Source organism: Daphnia pulex, chromosome 8 (genome assembly GCF_021134715.1).
Source record: "Daphnia pulex isolate KAP4 chromosome 8, ASM2113471v1".
NCBI lineage: Eukaryota > Metazoa > Arthropoda > Branchiopoda > Diplostraca > Daphniidae > Daphnia > Daphnia pulex.
Window position 1 is genome coordinate 3,255,570 of NC_060024.1, and position 17,670 is coordinate 3,273,239.

Here is a 17,670-nt window from a genome sequence, read left to right on the forward strand (position 1 = left end):
ATACTGGTACACATGTAAATTTGGCAAATAACACTAATTAAGCGAAAAGATATGCGTAATTTACGCAATTTTTCATACATGTAAAATCTGAGTGGTTAACCCCTCGATTATTTATGTGCAAATAACGGAATACAGGATGGGGTGTGTGAAAAGTGTATTATTTCAACTATCCACTACTTGCTCTCCATGAATTGAATATAAATATAAATGGCTTAATTAGTAGGTTTCGCTATATTTCTTAAAAAATATTTTTTATACCTAGGTTGACCTTCACCAATTTCTTCGTTTCCTTCTCTGACACTTCAATATTGGTTGGCGGTATAGATTCTTTTTACCAGTTTTTGAGACACAACTCAGAACAGGCTATTATTTGAGCATACAGAAATAAGCTCCTCCCATACAGGTGGTTTTCATATAGTTGCCTATATGGAAATTTAAAGATAAAAAAATAAATTAAACTGGGGCAGACTTTCAGTTCCAAGAGAAACATCATTCAGTAAAGATAGAGTTTTGGAGTTGAAAAATTCACACGTTTCTGTGATTTATTTTTCTCGTGATTGACTACTCATTGGTGGTTTTATTACATCTCTACTGTAAATGAACTGGTAAAGCAGTACATCGTCATTTAATCTTTAACCATTCGACATGTTATTTGCGCTGTATAAAATATTATTGATATAATTAATAGTTGTCACATTAAGTGTTTGCAATATTGCTGACTTATTGTAGTTTACCACTTCCATGCAGCTTTGCCTCCTAAACTCGTAAAGCCGTTTTCTGAGGATGGCTTTTTGTCACCACGATCTATTTTCTTAAAAGGGGTTTGCTTGTGGTAAAAAAATTTAGGGATGTAGCTACACTCTAATGCTTCTAAGGTACTCGAAGTGAACCGAAGCTCAGTGCAAAATGCGTCACCACTCGAATTCAAATGACAAAAGCTCGAAGCTCGAGTGGTTGTGGTTCTATTATCCATACTCGAACCGTTCGAGTGGGTAATTTGGCGTACCTTATGTCCTTCTTCGAGTAGAGTAGAGTTTAATAGAGACCAGTAAAAAGATTGGCGGCTTCTAGATATTGAACCCGAGTCTCCCGAATTCCAGTCAGAACTCCATCCGGTGGGCTGTTCTTCATTGTTTTTCACAATCTTACGCGTTTATAGGGAAGAGTTAAGCAACTGGCTCACTTTTTTGCTCTTAACTGCCATTCCTATATTTTCCAACGTATTTAGATCCACCAAATCCTAAAGAGAAAGAAAAATTCCTGCTTTAAATGGTGATTTTTTCAAACCGATCTAAATAAATAAAGAATAGGTTATTGCTGATTATAAAAAAAGAGAGCCAACTTGCTCCGGATATGGGGTATATTTCTCATCCCAGCGGTGTGTCTTGGCCCCTGTATTCCTTATGGGAAAACCATACATTCTGACTGGAAACTAAAACTTCATTTAATTAGAATATAATTGAATGAAAACATAGATAATCAATGAAAGACTGTAATGGCCCAGGCCCCTGTTTACAACTTTCTCAAAATGGTCGAAGAAAGTAAAATTATGGAAATGAGTGGCCCTTCTCAATGAAGTTGCTTGAGGTTGACGAATGTAAAGGTTCCTATCTCTTTTCATGAAAACAGGAAGTCAATCCACACGGGCAATTTTCTTTATTTCAGAATATTCAGTGTTTAAAGATTATCAACCAACTGGCCCGTAAACTTCCAAAAGTTAGTTCAGTTGTTTAGACCCTTATAGTAGATATCGGTAGCTCTGTTTAGGTAGGCTAATCTACCAGCTCAAGTTTTTCTTCCAAATATAAAATCTACCAAGCATAAAAAAGTAGATAAAAAGCAATTGGCATATAATATGTTGAGGAATATATACCGTTTTAAGTTTATAGTCTGCAATAGAGCTGACAAATGGTGGATTTTCACCAACTGACGATAACTCAGAACCAAACTATTTTGCAATTGAGCAATATTGTTGAACTTCGTTGAAGAAACGACATTTCTGTAGCAACATGTCAAAGAATCTTTTTTTTTTAATCAACACTGTTCTAACTGACTATAAATGCGAGTAACCATTTCTAACAAAAAATGACACTTACGATTATACATTTTATGGTGGCTGCTTTATACACGCAAAATGGCCCCTGAGTTGCCAAGCCATTTCACCCCAAACAAGGGTGTATTCGGAAATTGCTGAATATCTTTTATTAAAACTTACATAACCAAAAAACTAATTTGACAGGATTATTTGGGGGATAATCGAAAAAATTCTTCGTATTTTTTGAATTTTTTTCATTGGTTCACAAATCAATTAATTCAATTGGAACTTTAGTCATGACCACCCAATTTTAAGGCGTGTATGTCTACCATAATTTTTTTTTTACTTTCATAAACTATTTGGGGTATTACAATAATTCTTTTTAAAACTGTGCAATTTTTTTGTCTACGTCTTTAGATCTTCCAATTATTACATCAAATATAAAGTAACGATAATTCCATTGAGTCAATTGACTCGAACGCCAAATCGCCCCACTCTCCCCTAATGATTTTTCAGGTTAGGACTTATTTCCCGATTGAAGTGTTTTATATAGTTTTGTAATTATGATTTTTCAGTTCGGACTAATAAAGTTGCCGCGTATCGGCTGGTCTCTCTTAGGATGAGCTTGTTAGTACCGAGCAATGAAAATAATGCAATCTGTACTTTTTGGGGGGAAAATAAAATGAAAGAATATGAAAATGAACGAAGCTCCACCAAAGACGTTTTTCTTAAGTAAACTAGTTACCGCTTTGCTTGTGTAAAAGAACACTGAGGCGCAACTGTCGATGCCTATTTATCCTGTGTAAAGTTTAACTATCAGCTGGGAAAATTCGGCGAACTCAGTGATTGTGTGTAGCTCCACCCTTTTTTGTAAAAAGAGTTCGTGCGCCGTGTTCCCGTGAAACTAAATGCGGGAGAACTCAGAACTGTAGGTATCACTAGAGAAAAGAGTGACCGACTACTATGTGAACAACAAAGCCTGTAAGTGAAAAGTATTTTCTACGATTCGTGGGGAGAATTCTAGAACATTGAGGCAGCGTAATCTACGATGACATTTTTCAGAAGTGAAATAGTTAACCGCTTTGTTGATGTAACTGACCACTTGGGGCGCAGCGCTCGCTAGTCGTCAGAGAAAGTAGGGGAACCCTGTAATTTTGAGTGTGTGGCTCAACCAATTTTTCCCGGAAAACAAATTCGTCCGTTGTGTTCCCGTAAATAAAAAATTGTAATTTTCGTTTTACAATTAGAAGTGCCACGTCACGCAAATAACTGTCCAACTTGCATCGAGATCTGTAGTGCCCTTTAGAATCTTTTGTGCGTGAAATGGTTGCAATTTAGAGTAGGAAATAAGTGGTGTCTAGAACCCCCTTGGTGAACCAAGAGGTCAAGATTAAAAGTTTTCCCTTACTAAGAATGAAAATTTTCACACCAAACTTCGAGTTTGTTTAACTTGCTCAAAACCTCGAGTACGTTCAAGGCTAGTTCAGCGTAGGGGGGAGTTGGCATAGTTGGCGCTTTTTTTAGTTTTTGAGCCACAACTTCTTTATTTCAAAATATTTTTGATCTCCGCTAGGATTAAAAAAGAGGAAAAAATTAGTTTTCCAATGCGTATTTTAGTTTTTGACAAATCTCTTTGTTTAAAATCAAAAGCACTTTGAAAATGAAGGGGGTTTGGTCGAGTCGCGAAGAAAATTGCTCGAGTAAACGAGGTAGAATAGCCCATGTTATTCTTCTGGGCTAAAAGAACACCTGGCGATGGCGTAATTAACTCAATAAAAAAAATATTTCATATAAAAATATATTTTAAGAGATTTGACCTCCGTAAAGTAGGAAACTATTAGTAGGTTAAAATTTTCTCGTTTGTCTGAAACATTGTCTTTTATATGTCTCTTTAGTTTGGGACATTCCTTTCAAAAATTCTTGAGTTTCTTCAAAACTAGTCAAATTTAGTTACTGGACAGTAACTGTGACTCTTAAGCGAAAAGAATGAGAAATTGCTTCGAACAAAGAGAATGTCGCTCCCTGATCGTAACAATTGCATGTTGCTTGACATCATTTTTATTTTTCTCGTTAAATTATCAACTTAAATATTTTGAGAAAGGGAGACATGCAATTTTCATGGAAATCAATACAAAAATGAAATCATCAGAGTAAGACAATTTGAATTACAATAAACTATATTAACTTAATCTAAAATATGATTCGAATAAATCGCAGGATATCAGAAGAATCCAAAAACGAATTCCCATTGTGCCGTAGTAATCTGTTAGATAAACGGGACTATCACTACGAAGAGTTGGCTAGAAAATTCTGCAATAGCAGCAAATTAATTCCGAAAAACAATTCTCGGAAATCTTGTCACTTACTACAGTACACGACTAAACATGTTGTTACATGTTTCGATGCTTTACATCAAGAACAGATCACTCGAATGCATTTAAATGTGCGAAAAATTTCAAAGAGGTCAAACAAATTGCATTTTGTATTCATAGGAGATTCAAGAATTCGACAACAATTTTATAATTTTTTAAAGGTAATTATTTATTTCTAATCTCTAAGAAATATATCGGTAATTTTACCGAGTAAAATCTCAGTAATCAACGTCCAGACTTTAAGGTCGGGAATTTTTTTTACCGAGATGAAAATTGGTACCATTCTCGATTGGCGCCTTCTTGTTACGGCTTTGCTCATTTTCAGACCGGATATACCCACCCCTCTTTTTTTTTGTCCCAAGGTCTCTCTGGGTTTTAATCATTACTTAGGGTGAGAGAGGGAGAGAATCCGAAAACTAAATTTCCACCCACCCCCGATCCTGAATTTTATCGCGCTCGAAAATGAACTATGCTGTGCTCTTCTTCTCTTCCTTCATGTCCAAATCTTCTATCTGACATCTATTGATATTCGGGAAGCTTGACTAAGAAGTCCACAAACAACACTCAAACAGGACAGAATTAGGGGTAATAGATTACCAAACCGTAAGAGATTAAACCTTGCCTATCCGGATTTTCTTAATTTTGAACATTTTTCCATGAGGGAAATATAGACGAATCTCAAAATCAAGCAATCCTTCGGACTTGTTAGTGACTAGTAGTACTAATAGTAAGTGCCCAGCAATTACATTAGCCGCTAAGCGCACAGCTAGTGTTCCGAGTTCAATAACATTACTTACAGTTTCGATAATAACCATAAAAGGTATTAAACAATAAAATTCTTAAGAGAGAAGAGGACAATGCGGATCCCTGGTTACCTAAAGAGCCAACAATCTTTTTTCCGCTTGATTACCTGCTGAGATAGTGGCTCCAATCCCGGTTTCTTCGCTGGTTCCTTCTTCTACTTTTATGATTAGTTGAGAAGACTCAACGTCGCAATATTTTAGTCAAATGGTATGTATAACTAGTATAATATACATTGATCTTGCGTTGGAAAACAATGAAGGGAGTTTAAACTACCTAATTTGATTTAAAGCGAACCTCACATGATTGTCTATATTTTTAACTTCGCCATTTCCCCCATTTTCCCCTTGCATTTCTTACGTAATCTATGTCTAACTCCCTTTCGCGACGTCGATTTCTTTGATGACCCGACAGCCAAAAGAGGATAGGCCATAATTTTATGCCTTTATTGCAGCGGTACCCAGCATAACACTAGGGCGCCATCGAAAACGCACGACAGGCTGCCTAATCCGTAGTATCCCTAAACAAAAGTTGGGTGAATTGCAACTATTTCCATGGAAAGAGATACTGTTTTTGGTTAGGAATTCTAAGAATTAGGCCCCCTCTCGCGTGTCATGGTTGGCATCCTAGCGGTGTGGTCCAAAAGCGCAACAGCCGCTTTGGTCACAACTCTACTGGTAAAAGGAGTGGATAAAGTATTCCCCTTCTTTGTTGTTGAATACATTTATTCTATTACAATTTTGAATTCCTGTTCAGTGAAAAGAAATTCCTTAAACATCGAAAAATAAGTACTGTTTTACGCCGTCGTTGCCCCAATTTTATCCCGGGATGCAAATGTATACATTTTTCGTCACAAAATAGCGTGAGAGTGCAATTTACATGCGAGGTAAATTAATTTTTTAGGAATGAAAATCTCATCGGAAAAAAAACAAGATTCTGCAATGGGTGCAATGAGAAAAAAGTGCCCGATGATTTGTTTTCTTATGTTGGACTAATTACGAATGAATGTGCAGCAGTTTAATCTAAATAGCGCTGATAACTTATACAAATATTATTTATTGTTGAATGTTGTTAGAATTTACTGGTTTTTCTGGCGTTTCGTAGTCTTTATTTTCTTACACCGAATCATTTTCCATTATAGTTAATTCCTAATTACGATCGTGATACGAAACCCCCGATTTTGCTTCATAACTCACCTTTTTTCCATGGAGACAAAATCGAAGTCTACAGCAGCATTCTCAGATTGCGTATCTCATTTTTATGGAGACCTACAATCAACGATTCACTTGTCGGGACAATAAAACACTGGACACAATCCGAAGAAAACAAAAGACCTACATTGATATTTTTAGGTAAATTTTTTCTATTTTAAAGAGGGTCACAATTATGAAGTGCAAAAAATCTCAAAATGTTTCATGTGACCTATACCTTTTTTCTTAGGGAAATTAGAATTTTTGAAAAAGATAGTATTAAATATTTATCCATGAGAGATTTCCTCAGGAAATTCGAGGGCTCCACCGTATTTATTTGTTTAAACGTCCCATGTGAATTCTTCCACTCTCCAACGCTGCCATCTAGTGGCCAAAAGTGAAAACTCTGTCCTAGGCAAAAGGGTTTGTGGCTTACCTTGCCTGATGTTTTAACTACTCCTCATTGTTGCTACTACTCCGAGTTTTATTTTCAGTTTTTTATTGGAACGAAACTGCTTTTATTACATGTCATAAAGATATCTGATTTGAAGTAATGGGTGGCGTGGTGCAACCCGGAGCGAACTGTGGGCAAGCAAGGGCGTTCGTCCCGGCTTGCCTACACCGCCTTTTGCTATTGCTGGCTTTTCTTCCTTCCGAAGTTTTGGGGTCCTGTTCCCCTCCGAAAGCAGTGCCCGACATAGGGTCCTGCCTTACAGGCCCACTTTTTTTCACACGAAACAATTGTGAATTGAAAACGGGTTTTATTTTATTAACCGTTCTACTCCCTTTTTCCCCCCATTTCCATCCACGCCGGGTTGTCGCCCCCTCATAAGCGCACGATTTCTCTGTTTATCAGAGAAAAAGGTGTGCGGGGTGGAAATGAGGGGGAAGAAAGGGACAAACACTGGCAAAATAATAAAAACCGTTTTCAATTCACAATTGACTAGATTAAATATGACGCAAAAATTCTAAAAATGAAATTTTGTTCAGCTTGTGAACCTCTTCATTTCAGAGTTTTCCACATCAACCTAGCTCCACCCGTTCTTTAGTTATTCCCCTTCAAAATACCCTAATTTGCATGGAGCCCTATAGAGTGTTCCCAAACTTAAGGATCCATTTTAAACCTACCATCCTCTTGATAGGAAAAATCTGAAAAAAATCAGCATATTCCTACATACTATGGCTACGGCCAAAAAAAAATCATCGCGATCCGACGAAAATTGGATTTTTCGGATCGCCGAGAAAAAAAGCCAAACTCCATAAGGTTCTCTCTCGCGCGCGCGCGCGTTCTCAGACTTTAGGTACAGTACCCACCAAACTATTAGGTACACCCCCTTTTTTCAGTGCATTCTTATGGCACTACGTGTCTTAGAAAAAGTGCAAATACTACCCGAACGGCTTGGGCTAGATTTTTTTCTTTCTTTCCTGAGTAGATCTAATGATGATCTACATTTTTTACACTCACAAAAATTGTGTAGGATGAACCCCCATGGCGCTACGGTATCGTTCACTTTATTAGGTACACCCGTTTTTCCTCATATGCGCCGTGTTAAATACGGCGTTTTCAAAAATATACAAAAATACTAAAAATCAAGCTAAAATCTTTTTCTTGGTGCCAAAAGATGCAGAATTCTTCACTCTTTACGAATATACAGAAAGATTTACAATAAAATCAACTCAAAGAACCCTTCCCTATACCTCAAAGTTTTCCACTTCAAAATTTGGCGCCCTCTGTTGGCGAAAGTGCAAGTTTGTTGTAAAAAATACAAATTTTTTGTTTGCCCGAGGGAAGAAAAGGGAGAAGAGGAAAGTTTGGGTCCCCCCTTTTTTCATACTTTCCTTTTCTCCCTTTTCTTCCCTCGGGCCAATTCTCTGTAGATTCGGTCGCGAAAAAAGTAAACAACAGGGGAAAACATTTTTTTAAAAATACAAGGAATGTGATCTGGAGACACAAATTTCTATATATACAGAATATGTAGCAATTAGTATATGATATACTAAACAAGATACGTAGCAATTAAATGACACAAACAAAAATTTAAAAAAAATAACACACTGATTCACAAAATGCACTTTGTATTGGGAAAACACAGTTTCAGCCGATACAGACAACCAAAACAACCACCTAAGATGGCGGACATCGAAACAATTGACTCGCGAAACCGCGAGGTGAATAGCCTCTATTGAAGTGTATGGCGCCTTTTTATTTTCGTTTTTGACATAACACATAAAAGGTTGAGGTGCCAAATTTTCTCAATGAGTCTTTAGAAAAAAACACCTTTCTACCCATTTCATCGCAAGCACTAAAGGTACTGGCATGAAAGGTAGCATGATTTTAAGCGCGCTTAAAAACCTCTCATTGGTGAAAAGGGATTGTCGCGTGACATTTGACAATGCTTATTGGGCACAACGCCGTGCTTTTTCGCTTTGTCACTTAACGAACCCCAGGGCAGCGTGTGGGGTGCATTCGCAAACCGGGTAGGGTACGCGTCATGCACTATCACTATTTGAGTATTTTCCCTAATGAATTCTTTCGAAATTGGTTTATCATAGCAGTGTATACATAATTACTATGTTTTATTTAAGGAATGGCTACTCATTTTATGCTTCAAATGAATGGTGCAAGTTATGGACTTTACGAAGAAAGAATAAGGGAACTGAGTGCCATTCTCGGACAATTGACTGATTTCAGTAAAGTTATATGGCTTAATCAATACCCAACTGTGGAATTGTATGGAGACACCGATTCACACAACACTGATGTTCATTCCCGCAAGATTCATCAGTACAATGAAGTCACTCGGAAAATATTGAAGTAAGTTTCAACCGCAGTAAGAAAACTCGATGATATTATTTATTTTATTAGGGCAATTATTATGATGTGCCTTCACAAATCCAGTTAGGGGAGAGTTGCACTGGTTAGAACACTTTTTCTTATTTTTACTCCCATTCCTTTATTTTTTCATACACTCAGCTCAGAGAAGTCTTGAAAAAATCAGAAAATTAGCTTAATGATAGTTTTTTTTAATGTCTGAAAATATTACTATATATATTACCGTAATCCTTGATTTAGAAACAAAACCCCCAAAAAACCAATGATCTCACAGAAGGGGCAGTTTGTTCTATCCACCGAAGCTAGTTATTGGTCTCCAAATGGACCAAAAAAGCTATATCTACAGTACCAACCACAGGTATTGGATCACGCCCCTCACATTTTGTCGTTTTAACCCACGCGAGATAGGTATTACGGTGTCTTGCGTGGGAATTTTATTCGTAGATTAAGATTGCACCTAATACGAGTTTCATTCCCCCCTTGGAAAGACAAATGATTACTCTTTATCCATGATTTTATATTTAAAAAACTATATTGGTTCTATGATATTTTTAATCTGGGCCGAGTTATTTACGATTCAAATTTTGGAAAAAAATAACAATTTCGTTTAGTTCTTTGGCCATTTTTGTTTTCCGCATTCTTTAAGCCAACTAGAAGTGGAAAAACAATATTTTTTACTCTTTCACTTTAGGGTCTGTTTGGGTGGTTACTCTCAAAATCTTAGCCATGTAGCTATCGAGAAAGGGATGGTAAAATATCGGAGACATTTCCCATGGCATCTACCGATTCAAGCATACTTCTTCAGTTACGTTTATTACATATCGATCGCATTTTTTGTAAACCACATACCCTAGTAGCTGAATTTACTGTACCAATGCATGCTTGAAGAGGTCGAAACTCGGAGTGATGGCAGAAATATTTATGAAGTCATTTCTCAGGTGTAAACAACAGCCTACTAATGTTAGTTTCACTTGTATAGTAAATTGCATACTATCATGTTAGTATTTAAACAACCTTCTTTCGGCACTACTTTGAAAATTGTAGGGATTGGTACATATTAGTAGGAAAGGGCTAGTATTATTGGACGCGCCTTAATTTGAACCAACAGATTGATAAAAAAGAGTTCATTTAATAAAAAAAGGTGGCTCGTCTATATTTATTCTTAGTTTCGAGATACAATTTTACTGCTAATATTTTGTAACTTTTTTTGTATACCCCTTTTTTTAATAGAAAATAATACTAAAAAAACTAATGTAAAGAGTTATTTAATATAATAGCGTACCCATTTTTAAATAGTTTACATAATTTTTATGTTATGTAATAATTATTAAAAAAAAAATACAAATTTTTCCCACAGCCACCAGAGGACTATTGTTGGGGGTAATTTAGACAGGCGATTGGGTACTATGAAGTTGGACTACATGGTGGAGTATGCGGAACACTTTAAACGACCTTTTTTTAATAAGTTAACCCAGAATTGTCCGGTTCATACCATTTGATTTTAATGGATTAAATTCTGCAATTAATTACTGGAATTCAGAAATAATTTTTACACTAACAAAGGGGACACATATTTATTGTATGTGTTGTAAAAACATGTTGGTTTTGAGGATAAGTTCTTCATTTGGGATGGTTCAATTATAACTGCGATCGTCGAATTTTGACACCGTTTTTTTATAAACTATTTGTTTCTTAAAATCTATTGTTTTTAAACGTTTATAATGGAGAACTAAAAAAAATACAAGGGTAACCCACTCAGACATTAGGGTACGAATATTTACGTAATTTGCGTAATTTACTACAAGTAGGCAAAAATATGCGCACCTTAGGAAAGTTGTACGAAGATTTTTTTGTGAACCATCAGAAAAATAGGGAATATGACGGGTACCCAAACAAAAATACATATATTCTTTTATCAAGCCACAATAAATATTAAATTAGTGGTTGGGAACCCTATGTGCCCTCCCCTAAACATCAACAATTTTAGAATGCTTGCAGGGGATTTTGTCTGTAATTGAATGCGAATCACAAGGGCAAACAACTTGATTAAGTAAAAGTTTTCATAATCAAAAAATAATAAAACAAAATTTTTAAAACTTAGTGGGGAGTGGTCCGGGTTGGCCTAGTTTTTTTATTTTCTCTCCCATTTCCCTCCATCAGTACGATTTTTATATCTTTCGGTCCAAAAAAAGTGAGTTCCCCTTTTATCTAGAATGTATTTTTTTTCAAAATTTATTAGTTACTAGGGGAGAGCGGGGTCAATGTGGAAAAAAAAATCTATTACCTCTTAAACTAAACCTAATTTTTAAAAACAAATAAACAGCATTGTCAAACGCCCCGAAATCTATGTCCCCTAATTTTTTCATAAAGATCAGATCATTATATTAGCTGTAATCAAGCTTTAAAAAAAATGGGAAAAAAAATCAGGGGGGAAAAGTGGACAGAAAGGGGGTATAAAAGACATGGTTATAACTCTAATGCTTTTGCAAAACTATTAAAAATTAAAATCTTAATAGTTACTTTGGTCATTAAAGTAATATAATATGTGCAAACAAATAATAACAATGATAATATGTTATTAAAATTCGGTATTGAATGCTTGGGGGTGGAATGGACAAAGCAGCGCTGAAAATATAAAAAAAGGAGGGGCTTACAAAGTATCAAGTATTGAATCACAAATAAAATTAAAGATGGCGATTGTTTACAAAATTATATTGTTTGTTAACAAAAGTTAGTTTTTTAAATATTTTTATAGCCTACTGCTGTTACTGTCTGATATTACCCCCAAAAAGATGTCAAGTTTTACCTGCAGCAAAGAAATTTTTCTAAATCATTATTATTCTTAAACGATTAACCGTAACAATAAAATTTTTACACAACATGAAAACAGAATGAATAAAGTATTTTATTCAATAATACAATTTTTTTAACCGTACAGGTTGTTTAGGTACACAAAAAACTATGGCAATGACAAACATGAAATTAGACCACCATTTTTTATTATTGCTACTAGTAACTTGAGCCCGGTCGAGATCGGGGAACTTGGGTCTAGCTTAAAGTCGGAATCATTTTCTACTTTTTTTTAAAGCAAGGAGTTGCACGTAAACAGCGCCAGACGTAACTAAATGTAATCTTGTTTGGCAACGTCCGTTTCTTCATAGGTAGCTGCCTGGTGATAGCAATTCGTGTTATTTAACAAATGTAATATTATTGCGAGTAATTCATTTCCTTTTGATTATTTCCCAGGTTGTTAAGCAAAATGGGTAAACAAAAAGTTTTGATCATTTACTGCTAAATTCTCATGGGACGTTGCCCATCTGCCCGTGCCAATGTTATCGTAGAAAATCTGCCCTGGCTTCCCAGACAAAAGAATTTTTTTTCTTGCGTAGTGATAGGCTCTTCTTTTGTTGTAATTTCGATAATTATTCGTTTTCTGCCTGCCGATTGGGCGATTGGAATTCAATTGATTTTTTCATTAAATTCGATTAAATGTTTATTTGAATTTAATCTTTTTATAAGAAAGATATGTCCGTTTACCATCTGCCCGCCAATTTGTCTCGTAGAACAATCTGCCCGTGCCAAGTCAACAGATTGTCATTTTCTACCTATATTGTTAAATTTCGAATCTTTCCTGGGATAACTCGTCCAAAGTTATTCTGCCCGTGGGTTCCTATTCGTTATTCTACCCGCCAATAAGTACATTTTCGCGTGAAAAAAAATTGCATTTATTGCTAAACTTTAAATAAGACGTGACTTGATCTGAGGGGAAATCTATGGGGGGAGGGGGGCAAAAAACAGTATTTATCGAACAGAAATGCCGATTTGAATTTGGTGCTATTTGACGTAATCGATATTTGCCGCGTAGAAATCGATGCACGTACTGCGTTGTGAGTGTGATCCAGTACCCACCCTTCTTTTTTCAAAGGCTTGGAAATTTACCCCATTGTCTTTCCCCCCTTTCCCCTTTGCAGCAACCCCCCTATTTGACCATCAGCAAGGAGGGTGAAAACCTGCGGCGGTTTTCACCCTCTTGAAGGGTGACTGGACAGACCAATCACAGCGTGTACGCATTGGGACAAACACAGGCTCCTCCCAAAAAAGCTTGTTCTTTTATTATATATTTATAACTCAAAAACTATTAGCAGGATTTTACTTAAACTTATACCCTGTAGTTGTTATGAAATTCTTCATTTCAGACTATTTTTTATTTTTTCCCCCTCATCCCCACCGTCAGTAATTGAGCTTGTCCTACCTCTTACGTGTCCATCGTGACCCCGCTCTCCCCTATTCTAGTTTTATTGAAGTTATAAAACGAAATAAAACATTTTCCGACATGAAGTAATATGAGCAAATTCAATAATTCAGTTATTCTCGGCAAAGACAATTTTCCATAAGCCAACAGTGACAGGAAAAACTTGCCCCAACGATGTCGTCTAGATAAAAATTTGTTTAAGCAATTTTAGTTAATTTTTTGTTTACGCCCTAATATAGAGTCGATAGAGAATTAGTATTCTCTTTTTCAATAGTATTTTAAAATATTTTAATTATGATTCCAAAAGGAATTATTTGGAAAAAACTTATGGAAAAAACTTACATGAGGGAATTCAAAAATTGTTTTTATTTTTTATCTTCTGATCGGCTTTTCATATACTTTTGAAATTTATAATATTATTGTGCATGATGATAATGTACACATGGTAAAAAGCTAAAATTTGAATTCATTAAATGCAGCGAAAAATAAATAGATATGAGGGACTTGCCCCGTGACCTTCTAGCCCTAGACTCTCCCCAACACGTAAAGTAATAAAATACATTATATGATCTGTAACATTTCTTAGGAAACAAAGAAGGGTACGTATTTGGGATTCAAGTAATCAATTTGCAGAAGAATACGTTCGTGGCTGTGCCATTACATTTGGACGATTTACTCCAATTTACTTTGACTGCCAGGACTTTATCCACACTGGATATGTAGCTCTTTCAGAAGCAACGCAATTGTTATATAATGATATCTGTAATGCAAAAATACGGCACAGAAGTAACCAATAAATCAACAATGAATTTAGTTCCTATATTTATTTCGGATAAAATGGACCGAAATGCACCAACTTGAATTTCAGATTCTATTTCAAACCATTTTAATTTCGAAAAAAAATTATGTGGCAAGTGTAGTATTGTCGATCTATAGTTTGGTGAGTTGGTAGTGCTTTGGATAAGCAATTTTTTTTTCGATCATTATTCACTGTTTCCTTATTTTCCAATATTTCAAACCCCCGATGGTCTTAAAATTCAGAAAAAACATTAGTTTTCCAGCCTGTATTTTTAATTTTAAGAAAAAATCCTGTATTAACCCTTAAATGCAATTTAAAAACTTAAAAAATTAAAGAAAATATGCCTTACTGTTGGTGCATCTTGCTTCTTATGTGAGGGTATGTTGGCCATTGCTTATCTAATGGCCCAACATGACTGGTGAAAATGTTACATTTAACATTAAAATTAAATTACATGATTTCAATTCTTGATAGCTCTGATGAAGCAGAGAGAGAAGTTTTAATAATGAACTCTGAATCAGAAATAAAAAATCAATAAAAAGAAATGAAATCATGTCATAACATCAAAACGTAGAAACATAGATATGCTGTGAGATGTCTGGATCGGTCTGGATATCTTTTCAAGAATCCGCAGAGTGATTATTTTCTAATTTCCTTCTTGACACTTCTATGATGAGGGAAATTACACTTTGAAGTGGTGGCAATCTCAATTATGCTCTGGCTTTGCTCAGATTCTTTACGTAGCCTAGATATGGGTTGTGATTGAATACCTAGAGCAAACAAAAAATAGTTTAGGGTTCTAGATTAATAAAGTGTACAATGCCAATTTAAATGACCTTACAAGGCTTTTGAAACCTCTAAATCTCTAATTTAGTGTATTTTAAAAAGACAGGTTATCACTAATATGAAACTCAAGAACATTAAAGTCATTAATGGATTGACATTTTTGGGAAAATTTGAACTCTGTTTTGTTCCAAATAGATTTTTTCTTGTAGCTTTAAACATCTAATAACTACCAGGATTAAAATTTGTTTATTTTTTCAGTTGAACGTCTAACTATTTTTAAACTAAACCTAAAACACAATTACACTCAAAAACGAAAGAACGATAACAATAACAGGAACTTAATAATGCCTACATGCCCTACGTTGTCAGGCCAACTTGCCTAAGATGTCTATGTATTTTTTCAATTATTTCTACAATAGATAAAAATACAGAAAAAAATTACCGATGAAAAATAAATGAGTTTCCTTCCCTTATCATATTTTTAATAAATTTGCGTGGGTGCGAAAACTCTTATTATTTTCATTATTAAATCGTTTGGACGATTTCAACAAATTTTTTCCATAACCGGTGCAGAATTTGAACCCTCAAAACTAGTAATTTTTTAAAGAACGCAACTAAATGTTAACATATCGTAAATTGAGAATTGCCAACTTTACAGCTACCTACTTGCCCCATTCTTCCCTACTGTTAATTCAGTGTTCGATACTCATCATAATTAAAATTTCTTTTTGTTATACAGGAAATAGAGGGCATGGAGATTTTCTTTGTGTTTTCTTCATTTTAACTGTAATTGGTTTGGCATCGAAGACCTGATGCTTCCATTTGATGTTTTTACTCATATAAAATTATACTGTTACAGCATTTTACGGGTGATATGTGTGTTGTTTTTCAACCTTAGGGTTATATGGGTAATTTTCTTCTTTAAAAAAAGTAAGGGACTAAAAACTTCACCGCGCTCTAACCTTATTTGCATGGTGATTCTCTGGGTAAAGTGCACAAGACATACCGAAATATAGAAAGGTCTGCATCAGGTTTTAAAAAATCAACAAGCGAAATCGTGGAATCGCCTGATAAAAGAATTGACGGCGTTCCAAAAAAGTAAAATTTAAGTATGGGGGTGGCGAAACGTGAATAAATCCTTTGTTCGAAAAGTCCTACTATTTTACCCCATATCTTGAGGTAATGCCGCGAGTAGGGACAGATCATGTGACATATTTGTGATGTTATTTAATATTTTTAAACGAAACATTAGACAACATAAAATTATAATTCTTTCATTTAATTTGGGGCCTGGTACCTGACGTGATGCATGACCTTCTTAAAGGAATTCTTCCACCGGTTATTTCAAAAACGACACTTCATTTAAAAAAAATAAAATTGTTTACTTGGGATCACTTGGACAATAAAATCAAGAATTTGAAAAATAAATCCTTTTGAAGCAGTGGGAGGAAAGGAGCTCTGCCACGAAGGAATAAATAACTTAACCGGACAATTCCCGTTCTTTTTCGCTTATTCCAAACAGCTCCCCGTTTATTATTATTTTTTGAAATATCCTTGAACCGGATACTTTCCGCTTTTATATTCTTTCTTAATCTATTCAATCCAGATTGGTCGCAGACGACTAGTCTATAAGTTACTTTTTTATTAGAATATGGCGATTCTTATCGACTAGTCGATTAGTTGACTAGCAACCCGTAAAAAATACAGTACCCACCAAACTATTAGGTACACCCCCCTATTTTCAGTGCATTCTTATGGCACTACGTGTCCTAGAAAAAATGCAATAACTCTTGAACCGCTTGGGCTAGATTTTTTTCCTTTTGGCTCTGAGTAGATCTAATGATGATCTACATTTTTTACACACACAAAATTGTCGTAGGATTAACCCCCACGGCGCTACGGTATCGTTCAGTTTATTAGGTACACCTGTTTTCCCCCCATATGCGCCGTGTTAAATACGGCGTTTTCAAAAATTTACAAAAAATACTAAAAATCAAGCTAAAATCTTTTTCTTTGTGCCAAAAGAAGCAGAATTCTTCACTCTATACAAATATAAAGAATGATTTACAATAAAACCAACTCAGAGAACCCTTCCCTATACCCTAAAGTTTTCCACTTCAAAATTTGTACTTTTTACAACAAACTTGCACTTTCGCCAGCAGAGGGCGCCAAATTTCGCTAAATTTTGAAGTGGAAAACTTTGAGGTATAGGGAAGGGTTCTCTGAGTTGGTTTTATTGTAAATCATTCTTTATATTTGTATAGAGTGAAGAATTCTGCTTCTTTTGGCACAAAGAAAAAGATTTTAGCTTGATTTTTAGTATTTTTTGTAAATTTTTGAAAACGCCGTATTTAACACGGCGCATATGAGGGGAAAACGGGTGTACCTAATAAACTGAACGATACCGTAGCGCCGTGGGGGTTAATCCTACGACAATTTTGTGTGTGTAAAAAATGTAGATCATCATTAGATCTACTCAGGGCCAAAAGGAAAAAAATCTAGCCCAAGCGGTTCAAGAGTTATTGCATTTTTCTAGGACACGTAGTGCCATAAGAATGCACTGAAAATAGGGGGGTGTACCTAATAGTTTGGTGGGTACTGT

At 35.3% G+C, this 17,670-nt stretch overlaps 1 protein-coding gene across 3 annotated transcripts; it reads left to right on the forward strand.

Moving 5' to 3' along the window:
* Nucleotides 1–483: 483 nt before the first annotated feature.
* LOC124200482 (N-acetylneuraminate 9-O-acetyltransferase-like) lies at nt 484–14,393 on the forward strand. 3 transcript variants are annotated; one of them, XM_046596745.1, is made up of 5 exons: nt 3,961–4,185; nt 4,253–4,568; nt 6,350–6,560; nt 8,985–9,213; nt 14,070–14,393. In XM_046596745.1, the coding sequence occupies exons 1-5, from the start codon at nt 4,022–4,024 to the stop codon at nt 14,278–14,280; spliced, it is 1,131 nt and encodes a 376-aa protein (XP_046452701.1). In that variant the 5' UTR covers nt 3,961–4,021; the 3' UTR covers nt 14,281–14,393. The 3 variants fall into 3 exon arrangements, 2 of the variants coding, with proteins under 2 accessions (XP_046452701.1, XP_046452702.1); XM_046596746.1 differs by lacking the exon at nt 14,070–14,393 and adding an exon at nt 10,589–11,032; XR_006877325.1 differs by lacking the exons at nt 3,961–4,185; nt 4,253–4,568 and adding an exon at nt 484–605 and having other exon boundaries at nt 14,070–14,384.
* Nucleotides 14,394–17,670: the final 3,277 nt, after the last annotated feature.

Bases quoted from the DNA above. Each gene is read 5' to 3' on its own strand.
- LOC124200482 (XM_046596745.1), top strand. From the start codon at position 4,022: ATGAGAAATTGCTTCGAACAAAGAGAATGTCGCTCCCTGATCGTAACA. The intron at 4,186-4,252 runs GTAAGACAATTT...AATAAATCGCAG, and splicing joins ACAAAAATGAAATCATCAGA to GATATCAGAAGAATCCAAAA. The intron at 9,214-14,069 runs GTAAGTTTCAAC...AACATTTCTTAG, and splicing joins GTCACTCGGAAAATATTGAA to GAAACAAAGAAGGGTACGTA.